The sequence below is a fragment of the Oncorhynchus clarkii genome, chromosome 24 (assembly GCF_045791955.1).
Source record: "Oncorhynchus clarkii lewisi isolate Uvic-CL-2024 chromosome 24, UVic_Ocla_1.0, whole genome shotgun sequence".
In the NCBI taxonomy this organism is placed as follows: Eukaryota; Metazoa; Chordata; class Actinopteri; order Salmoniformes; family Salmonidae; genus Oncorhynchus; species Oncorhynchus clarkii.
Genome location: NC_092170.1, coordinates 7,875,073 through 7,886,520, shown reverse-complemented (window position 1 = coordinate 7,886,520; position 11,448 = coordinate 7,875,073). Strand labels below are relative to the sequence as shown.

The window sequence follows — 11,448 nt, the reverse complement described above, 5'->3', positions numbered from 1 at the left end:
AATACATTTAGTTAGCATTCTCTATGGGATTTTGCATGTACTTGTTAGCATGCTAATCTTCGGATTACAGAGACTCAGTGGGGTTAGAAAATAGCTCCCCTTGTGTTCAGTGCCAGTATTACCGAATATCCTGGTATGACACAATGATGTATGAAGGTATGACAATCTGGATACCGCCCAAGCCTACTTGCATCCGAACAGAATGGCGTACAGTTCTTTTCAATTTGCACGTAGTTGATTTCACTGTCTGTGAGAGATTTGGAAACATAGCCGTTAGGCTTTACTTCTTGCAGTAGCACTGCACCCAGTCCATACTTTGACGCGTCCACTTGGAGTCTGAGTTCTTTGTTGGTGTCGTAGTAGGTAAGGATTGGTCCTGGTTCTCTCGTGATCAAGTCTTTCACTTTCTGGAAAGAAATATCATGTTGCTTGTCCCAGAGGAAATCACTGGATTGCTTTAGCAGCTGACACAGGTGTGCGTTGGTATCAGAGAGGCTGGGGGCGAACTTGGCTAAGTAGTTGACCATGCCAAGTACTGTTTCCAGCTCGGCGCGGTTCTTTGGTAGCTCCATCTCCTTTACGGCTGAAATCTTCTATGGATCTAGTTTGATCCCAACCACTGTGAGACAATGTCTGAAGTAGCTGACCTCGGTGGCGCCGACTGTGCTTTTCACAGGGTTGAGCTATATTCCTCTCTCGCAGGACCTTTGCAGCATCGTGCAGAGATTCCTGTTGTGTCCCTTTTTGGTTCGACCATAGACGAGGATGTCCACAATCGTCCACAATCAATCTTTCGCTGAAACTCGTCTTGGGCTGAGATAATCCCGAAAGGCAGGCGACGACACCTCTAGCGTCCAAATGGTGTATTGAACGTTGTGAGCTTGGATGACATTCCACACTGCCCTTTTCCCAACACACTACCCTTTCCCAAAAGGAGCACCGATGTGAGAATGATGTTCATTGACTACAGCTCAGTGTTCAACACCATAGTGTCCACAAAGCTCATCACTAAGCTAAGGACCCTGGGATGAAACACCTCCCTCTGCAACTGGATCCTGGACTTCCTGACGTGCCACCCCCAAGTAGTAAGGGTAGGCAACAACACATCTGCCACGCTGATCCTCAACACAGGGGCCCATCAGGGGTGTGTACTTATTCCCCTCCTGTACTTCCTGTTCACACACGACTGGGTGGCCAAGCATGACTCCAACACCATCATTAAGTTTACTGACGATACAACGGTGGTAGGCCTGAACACTGACAACGATGAGACAGCCTATAGGGAGGAGGTCAGAAAACTGGCAGTGCGGTGACAGGACAACAACCTCTCCCTCAACATGAGCAAGACAAAGGAGATGATCATGGACTACAGGAAAAGGGGTGCCAAACATGCCCTCATTCACATCGACGAGGCTGTAATGGACTGGGTCGAAGGTTTCAAGTTCCTTGGTGTCCACATCACCAACAAACTATCATGGTCCAAACACAACAAGAGAGTTGTGAAGAGGGCACTACAACGCCTTTTCCCCCTTAGGAGACTGAAAAGATTTGGCATGGGTCCCCAGATCCTCAAAAAGCCCTACAGCTGCACCATCAAGAACATCCTGACCGGTTTCATCACCACCTGGTATGGCAACTGCTCAGCATCCGACCGTAAGGAGCTACAGAGTGTAGTGCGTACAGCCCAGTACATCACTGGGGACAAGCTTCCTGCCATCCACGACTTATATACTTTAGGCAGTGTCAGAGGAAGGCCCCAAAAATGGTCAAAGACTCCAGTCACACAAGTCATAGACTGTTCTCTCTGCTACTGCACGACAAGTGCTACTGGAGCGCCAAGTCTAGGTCCAAAAGGCTCTTTAACAGCTTCTACCCCCAAGCCATTAGACTGTTGAACAATGAATCAAATGGCCAAAGGGATGATTTGTTTTGACACCACCCCCCTCCCTCTTTGTTTTTACACTGCTGCTACTCACTGTTTATTTTCTATGCATATTCACTTTACCCCTACCTACATGTACAAATTATCTTGACTAACCTGTAATCCCTCACACTGACTCGGTACCGGTACGCCATGTATATAGCCTCATTATTGTTATTTTATTGTGTTACTTTTTTAAATATATATTTTTTTACTTTCATTTATTTTGTAAATATTTTCTTAACTCTATTTTCTTAAAACTGCATTGTTGGTTAAGGGCTTGTAAGTAAGAATTTCACAGTAAGGTCTACACTTGTATTCGGTGCATGTGACAAATACAATTTGATTCGATTTTTGATTGGTTTTGACTATTCTCTGAACTTTATAGCCCAGTAGCCTGATCTGGCATCCATCACACTGAAGTAGCGTGCTCTGACTATCTTGTGTGTGATGTCATGCAGCAGCATCATGCTGTGGGGATGTTTTTCAGCGGCAGGGACTGGGAGACTAGTCAGGATCATGGGAAAGATGAATGGAGCAAAGTACAGAGAGATCCTTGATGGAAACCTGCTCCAGAGCGCCCAGGACCTCAGACTGGGGTAAATGTTCACCTTCCAACAGGACAACGACCCTAAGCACACAGCCAAGACAACGCGGGAGTGGTTTTGGGACAAGTCTCTGAATGTCCTTGAGTGGCCCAGCAAGAGCCTGGACTTGAACCCAATCTAAAATCTCAGAAGAGAACTGAAAATAGCTGTGTAGCAACGCTCCCCATCCAACCTGACAGAGCTTGAGAGGATCTGCATAGAAGAATGGAAGAAACTTCCCAAATACAGGTGTGCCAAGCTTGTAGCGTCACACCCAAGAAGTCTCGAGGCTGTTATCGCTGCCAAAGGTGTTTCAACAAAGTACTGAGTAAAGGGTCTGAATACTTATATAAACGTGATATTTCATTTTTTTTTTTTTATAATAATAAAAAATTAGCAAACATTTCTAAAAACACTTTTTTGCTTTGTCATTGTGGGTTATTGTGTGTAGTTGATGAGGGGGAAAAAAACATTTTAGAATAAGACTCTAACCTAACAAAATGTGGAAAATGTCATGGGGTTTGAATTCTTCCCTAAGGCACTGCAGATTGACTTATATCATATTATTTTTAGATTATTTTGCCGGCAACATGTGGCTTGTCTGCTTACACTGAGTGTACAAAACATTAGGAACACCTTCCTAATATTGAGCTGCACCCCCACTTTTGCCCTCAGAACAGCCTCAATTCGTCGGGGTGTCAAAAGCGTTCCACAGGAATGCTGGCCCATGTTGACTCCAATGCTTCCCACAGTGGTGCCAAGTTGGCTGGATGTCCTTTGGATGGTAGACCATTCTTGATACACATGGGAAACTGTTGAGCATGAAAAACCCAGCAGCACTGCATTTTTAGACACAAACCAGTGCGCCTGGCACCTACTACCATACCCCACATCAAAGGCACTTAAATATTTTGTCTTGCCCATTCATCCTCTGAATGGCACACTGTTAAGAGAATTATGTTCTCAATGTTCATAAACTGAACTTCAATTAAACTACTCGGTCTATTACCAAGAATTTGTAAGGTTCTTGTTGAAATGAAACAGACAGAGGCCAGTCTACAATAGTCAGCAACGTTTATTTACGAGAGCTCTGACCATCCTTACATGTACATTGGTTTATATACCTCTCATTTCGTCATAACTGTCCCTTCTCCTCTAAGACAATGACAATATAGTATACAAGTCTTCATACATTGCTTATCACATCCTACAACATGTTACATAATCTACTGCAAGCCCAAGGTTTCTCCCCTCCCTAGGTGGGGAGACTTCCTTCCCTCTTGGTCTCTTGATAAGTGTGTGAATTTGACTATTTTTCTGTCCTGCTAAGCATTCAAAATGTAGCAAGTACTTTTGTGTGTCAGGGAAAGTGTATGGAGTAAAAAGTACATTATTTTCTTTAGGAATGTTGTGAAGTAGAAGTAAAAGTAAAAGTTGTCAAAAAATATAAATATTAAAGTACATATACCCCCCAAAAACTACTTAAGTAATAGTTGGAAGTATTTTTACTTTAGTACTTTACACCAGTGAATATTATGTGCCATAACAAGCATGCTCCACAATCACACTATTTCCGGGGCTTACATTAGTTATTAGTGCATAGGCATATACACCCTAATGCAACATCACGTGCTTATGTACAATTATATTCAAGTCTAGTCTAGGCTGGAATCGTAACCATCATCACGTGTCGCTATTGTGTCTACTCGATTTTATGCCTCGTTCAAGTGCTAGTCGTAACAAGGAAACTCGGCCATTTCGACTTGCTAACTGGTTGAACATTTCCGAGTTTGCGACTTGCTCTAACTGGTTGTAGTTATTCATGATACTGCATTAGTTCCGACTAGAACGAGACGCGGAATACCTCAAGAGTGGGCTACAGTGATGATGCGATGCTGCGTAGGTTACGTGTGAGTGGGATGCAAGTAGCTTGCCGCCGACATTCTCGTTGCTGGGTGCACGCACTGTAGGCTACTGCGGTAAGGATGCGTCTGCTGACTGGCTCGAATAAGATGAGCAAAGAGACTCACAGAAAAATATGATTTTATTTTTAAAGCAGCCTTTTGACTTCGATGCAGGTATAGGGGACCTTTTCCACCTTGAAATGTATGTATAGTAGCCTAAATAAACCCTCGTCGGTCGATGCTCATGGAGTCGTGTTCGTGGGAGACGCATAAAATGATCCTACAGACAGACGCGAGTCAAATACGACAATTATGAAATGAAGGTTAACGTCAAGCAGACAACATCCAACAGCAATTAGATGTCTGGCAACGTCTTGCTCGGAGAATCTGAGTATGAAATGGTAAGAGAAGCAAGCAAGGACGATGATGACAATATTGAACTGTGGTTGCTATTTAACAGCGTCCTTTAAAATCGAAAAATATTGTGACTGTTTTGGGTACCCTGATGCTAATTTTATTGTCTGAACAGGCAATTATTATTAAATTGTCTAAACAGGCAATTATTATTAAATATTCATACTGGTAGGCTTTGAAACAATTGATGCATGTGGAATGACCGTTTGCGCAGCATAGTCTATTACAACTGTTTCTGGGCTAATCATACATGCATCACCCATATAGCAGCCTACTGTACCCTATTTACCATGGCCTATATGAATTACATTTTTTGTTTGGTCAAGATCCTCCACTTCATAATATATCATGATAATGTCCACTATAACTATGCATTTTACATGAACATGAGCACATAAAATACGAACAAATTAACATTTGATTGAGCCCCAAAACACCAATCAAAGTGGGTAGTTAAGACTGTGTGAGAGGATCGATACATGGTTCTCACACAATGCCAGCCATTCAATCTCTCTTGTGGGCTCTAGCAGATATTGATTTGTAGCTTTATTTGATTATGAGAGTCTTTGTACAGTAACATCCTTTCCAAAATGAAATGAGGTGTTGTATCATGTTTTCAATTATATATCTGATCAATGTTTGTTTCTCCTCTAGGTTGTTTAGGTAGACTGAATTGGTTTACATGCCTGACACCCGTTGATAGAAGCTGCGTATATGGATGGAGAACACTGTTGACAGCACTGTCACTGAATATTACTCAGAAATACACAGCACGTCATTACTTTGAGTGTCCATTCTTCATGCGTTGAAGCCTCCTTGTTAAGGTACATAGACGTTTGAAGATTGCACATTGGCTAGTATTTTTTTGATACTATCTTAAATAATCTGAAGGCTGCAACAATGATCCAGCAGAACAATAACAACAACTACCCATGCCTGGAGATGTCTGGCTCCCCCAGGGAGGTGCTGCAGAAGTGCCAAAAAAGCAATCTTTCCTTCACCAGACGCTTGGAGCTTGGGGACATGCCCTTAGTCAAGGGCCTTCGGGCCTGGGCTGCGTGCTCCAAGAACCGCAGGAGGGCAGCACCTCCCCCCAGGTCCCAGGGAACGTGCCCCAGGCCTGCAGATGTCTACCCAGTGGGACAGTGGGGCACGCTGGGTTATGGTCTGGGGCTACCGCTGGACTCCAACTATGCCTCCAACCCCAGACAGACAGGCCTGGGGGCACTGGTGACTGTGGCCACGTTGAAGGCCTCTGAGGGAGGTGGTCAGACTCAGACAAGCTGTCTGTTCCTCAAGACGGAGGGTGGAAGGTGCCTCTACTCTACAGGCAGTCCAAGGCCCTGCACTCAAAGTCTGGTCCCTCAGTCCCCCTCCACGCTGGTGGGCAGCTGGCTGAGGGATAAAGTGGGAGGGGTCAGGGACTCCTCCACGGTGGGGAAAATGGGGGTGCAGGATATGGGAGGGGCCTTGGGGTCATACCAGGTCAAATCGAGGTCAGCCCAGAGGTGGAGAACATCCTGCAAGCCTGTGGTTTCCATCCAGGGGAGAACACTCCGGAACAGGGAGAATGCTGGCGAGCATACCCTGGAAGGGAGCCAGGAAAGCAGGGACAAAGGGGAGTTTCCCAAAGCTGGTCAGGACACTCTGAGTGGAAAACAAGACCGAGGGAGTACTAGAAGCCCCAAATGCAGTCACGCTCAGACCAAGACCTGCACCCAGTGTCACGGGCGGAGAGGAGGGCAGGCGAGCAGCGGGGGTCAGAGGGGAGCTGCCTCTGTATGTGAGCAGGATCAGTCGAGCTGTGGTGTGGAGGGGATTAAGGAGAAGGAGGAGGGGAAAGTGCAGGATGGCACTGGTCTCACCCGGTCAAAGCCCTGTGACTCCTCCCTGCCTCCAGACAATGCTGACCCAGAAAACTGCAGCAGTGACGTCGGGGACCGGGGAAAGCCAGACAGCCCACGCGCACAGGAGGGGCTGCATCCTGAAACTTCTCTCAACAAGGAGCACTTCCAGGACAAACTATGGGATAAAGACATACATACTGGAGGCAACGATGTGGCCAGTGGTATCATGAGTCATGTGGAAGACTTTGATGGCATGGTGGGTGCTGTGATTGGGTTTGTGGATCATATCAAGTCTGCAGAGTGTGATTCAGAGAGGCTAAGGGGAACCGGGGAGATAGCTGAGGGGAAGCTGCCCAACAGGTGGATCGATAGTCAAACCTCAGAGAGCCACTGCTGCTCTGAGAGAAGCTGCCTCAAAGACTGCTCCACTCAACCACCCAGACCAGTAGAGGGCAGCATTTCTACTGCTCCTGATGAGACTGGCTATGGTCAGATAAATCAGGAAAGTAAATCAGATAGTCAATACAATAAGCTTTGTGAGAAATGTCAGCCAGAAGAAAAAGATCCTGTGGCAGTGGATAAAGAAGGTTTACAGGAATCTGTACATGGCCTCTGTGAGGAAGAGGAGATAGAGGGGGAGGAGGGGATCCAGTCAACAGCACCAGAAATTAGGGAGCTCTGTGGGGAGCATGGAGAGATACTGCCTGAGGTCAGGAGCACAGATGATGAGGCCAGGCTGGTAAAGGGAGACATCATATCCCAGAGAACTGAGCGAGGGCCTCACTGGGCAACGGAGGAACATGAGTACGAGGAGACATGTAATATGGAAGCAAGGTGTTTTTCAGATTTACCAGCTAACCTAACTGAAGAGGCCGTAGTAGGGTGGAGGATGGCAGGGACTAGGCAGTTTAATTCCCGTTTACAAGGCTCTGCTGTTGCTGGCCCTGCTACCTCTGTCACACACTCGCCACCTAATCTGGCCTCCTCAAGAGCCATGGCAACAGGCCTCCCTGCTCCGAATGGGGGGCAGACAGACGCTGGAGGTGGGGCTCTGGTGCCTCTGCTACGGAGCCCAGGGGAGCAGGAGTGGAAGAGGGGCCCGGACGAGGGCAAGGTGGCCTCCAACAGGGGGTTCCTGGATGGGGGGCCAGAGGGGGAGGATGACTTTGGGCTTTTCATGCAGGCAGAGGAGCAGCTGCCCTGGGACGACAGCTTCACTGCATCACCCCTAGTGCCTTCTGGGAAAAGTGAGAGCGTTGGTAAGTCCCCAGCCTACGGCACCTCAGAAATGTGACAGGGGCTCTTTTTAAAGACATCCAGACACGACACACACATAACAGAAACTTCTTATGACTATCACATCCTCCAGTTAGATTATGCAAATGTGACAGAGGCAGCAGTAACAGCAGAGCATGAAAACGCTTTTGAAAACCACAAAGACAAGAGCTCTGATGTGAACAGTAGCGGTAACTCTCTTTGTTGTGGTTTGCACCATGCAGCAGCCAGGGCATGTAGACACATTGCTCCCAATGCCCGAGTGGCGCAGCGGTCTAAGGCACTGCGTCTCAGTGCTAGAGGCGTCACTACAGACCCTGGTTTGTTTCCAGGCTGTGTCACAACCGGCCGTGATTGAGAGTCACATAGGGCGGCGCATAATTGGCCCAGCGTCGTCCGGGTTTGGCTGGGGTAGGCCGCCATTGTAAATAAGAATTTGTTCTTAACTAACTTGCCTAGTTGAATAAAGGTTAAATAAAATAAATAATCAGTTATTCTGGTCTGACCTGGATTCTTGAGGGCCCTCTCCTCTCCCATACTCATGTGAAGGTAGTGCTAGTGCTCTCTGCTTTGGGATGTAAGGCGTGTGAGCCTCAGGACATGGGGTTCCATGTTTAAAGAGACAGAGACCCAGGCAGGCAGCTCCTCTGTGATTGGGAGAGACCATGCAGGGTGACATCCATCTCAACATCCATCCCCATGTAACCTCAAACATCATGCAAAGACAAAACTCCCCATCATTAGTGTCTAATAGTAATGACACAGGTCTAATCATTGTTGTTGTCACGATTATGTCATATGTCAGTTAAAGCAATGGCACTTGCAATGGCAGTGACTTTTAACCAAGTTACAAAAATAGTTGTCAGATTATAGAAGGTAAAAAAAAAAACAGGTCAACTACCCCAAAAAAATAATGTTTATTTGTTGCCCATTCAGGCCATTTGAATGAGGACAGCATGCAAAATAACCGCCTATTTGGAGCATACACCAGGTCCCTGCACTTTGAGGTCGACTCAGTGCAAGGCATACAGATCATATAGAATCAATATAATCTAGCTAGTGTCGTAATGATTCATGTCTGATGCCTTCCATGCACTTGAAAACCATTCCATCACCAACGAGTCTACCCATTGGACCTCAGGTTGGACAGACAGCCCATTCCAACAATCAGAGGATGCCTGGACAGCCTTCCCAAAGGATACAGCGGGAGAAGGACAAGACACAAGAGAACAGTGGTGGCCCACAAATGCTGTGGAGGAGACAAGGGGCAGATTCTCTGCCACGCAAAATGTGGTAGGCCTTTAAATCTTTCCATCTTTCCTCCGAAGTGACTACAAAAGACAAGGAGTCAATTTATTGCATATTCCTGTAATCTCCAGGAGTACATGGTCCATGGGACTGACTGGAAATGATAGACATACACATTTGTTCTTCATTTTTCATTATTTCCATCTTTCAGAACAAAGTGTTTGTGGAGGCCTTCCCGTCACTGTCTACTCCCCTGTATGATCGTGATGCTGTTCCCACACTCGGCCAGCTCCTCAGAGGCGTCTTGGATCATGAAAGCTCTGCAGAAGATCATGGGTAAGTGGGTCAAGAAACCATAATGATATTTTATTCAAATCCAGCTCCGGGAATGATTTGGAAGTTTGATCCTAAAATCCTACTTATATTTCCTTTCAGCTCGGATTTTAAATCAGTTAGAAGCATAATCTAGACAGTTTTATATTTCATGAAATAGGAACGATAAGGAACGTTCTGACATAGTTGTTATATATTGCCATCTAGTGGAAGAAATTATGACCTTCAAGATAGCGCCAGAGATAGCCTGAAATGTCACCACCACCGAACAATTACTCGACTGTTTGAACCCATGACCAGAGATAAGCTGCATGTTAGACAATATTTCACGCACTGAATCAGTATTGCTTTAGTGAAAGATTCAGTTTCACAATGATTTAATAGGCTGCGGTGTTATTCATAACCGTTGTGCTTACTTCTGCCATTAATTTGCATATCTGTGTTTGTCTTGTAGCTTACTCGATGGGTTCCATGACTTGAACAAGATGTTTGGCTTGAAATATAAGAGGGCAAATGCTGTTTCCCGTGAACGTCTTCTACAGTCGCTACATTTGGGCCAGTGTGACACGGTGAGTATTTACATCTGTAATGCTAGTGTAATGGGGCTGTTAAAAGTAATAACCAGGCCTACTCTGTTTCATATTATGAGGCTGAAATGATACAGCCTTATCTTATGTTATTATAGATTTTTAACATCAGGCTCTATCACCATGACAAATGCTACAGCATGTTCTCTGCACTGGCACTCAGATAACAATTGACTACAGTTCAGGTACAATTGATGTAAAGTTTATGTCAATTTAGAAGAGTTGTCATTTGTTCACCTCTGCAGGAAAATATGACTGAGCACCGAGCAGCCAACTACAGTCCCTCTCTTGGCCTCCCCTCGTCCAGTCAGCATGCACAGGCCTGTGGGAAGAGACGTTTATCGTATGTCAACAAGAACATCATGGAATAACCAAAATGTCCACTTTCCCTCACCTTCAACAACACATTTAGCCTTTTTCATGCATGTCCATGCCAAACCACTAATGGGACACAGTATTCATCTCCATGGGGAGAAATAACTAAACATTTCACAAGATTCAGAACTCGGAGGATGCTCTCCTTGGGCCGACTGGACCACCTGACTATATGGTGATCCTTAACAATGCCCTGTTTTGCTTTGCCTTCGCTGGAGTTAGATCACCGATGCATACCTGTGACAAATTTGATCAAATTAAGCACTAATTGTAATTTTTGTCTCACAGATATTTTTAAAATACATGCAAATATTTAACATTCTTATAAATCTTATTCTTATGGACTATAGGAAATGTTAAAGTAATTAGTGTTTGCCCGGAGAAGTGGATGTCTATACACCCCCCCCCCTTTGTTCACTCCCACCCTCTTTCTCACACACACACTGACATGGACACAAACAACAAACACACACTATCCTCTCCCTTCAACGTGATCTGGCCCAAACGTGCCAGTGACAACTCTGGAGCAGAATATACTGTAGGTTTAGCAAACATTGGATCACAGCTCCTTTTCTTATTATCATAGTAAATAATGACCATGTTTTCTGAAATGATTACCTTTAAATTGGGGGTGTTTCAGGCTGTCAGAATACAGTTGTTTTGTGCTGGCAAAGAGAAAGTGTTATTTTACCAGTACACGTTTGTTTTAGATCACAAAAAGCAGTCAAGTCCTATTTAGATTCTATTTGTTTCTCTCTTGATTGTTGTTTGTGGGTAACCCAGGGCAACTCAGTAGGCCTACAGAAAATGTAGTGAATGTTTGTCATTTGTACATAATATGTATTCCTCAAGAAAAATGCAGATTTTCTGAGTTGTTCAAATTGATAAAACTAGATAGTCAACTTGTTAATTGATGTAATAAAATGATACGTTGATTACTGTTTTCCATCCTCAAAA

At 45.1% G+C, this 11,448-nt stretch overlaps 1 protein-coding gene across 2 annotated transcripts; it reads left to right on the top strand.

The window, feature by feature from the left end:
* The first annotated feature begins 4,446 nt into the window (after positions 1 to 4,446).
* Positions 4,447 to 11,448, top strand: LOC139383112 (uncharacterized). 2 transcript variants are annotated; one of them, XM_071127430.1, is made up of 7 exons: positions 4,447 to 4,813; positions 5,481 to 5,789; positions 5,924 to 7,932; positions 9,090 to 9,241; positions 9,408 to 9,532; positions 9,984 to 10,098; positions 10,362 to 11,448. In XM_071127430.1, the coding sequence occupies exons 3-7, from the start codon at positions 6,270 to 6,272 to the stop codon at positions 10,485 to 10,487; spliced, it is 2,181 nt and encodes a 726-aa protein (XP_070983531.1). In that variant the 5' UTR covers positions 4,447 to 4,813; positions 5,481 to 5,789; positions 5,924 to 6,269; the 3' UTR covers positions 10,488 to 11,448. The 2 variants fall into 2 exon arrangements, with proteins under 2 accessions (XP_070983531.1, XP_070983530.1); XM_071127429.1 differs by having other exon boundaries at positions 4,467 to 4,813; positions 5,481 to 7,932.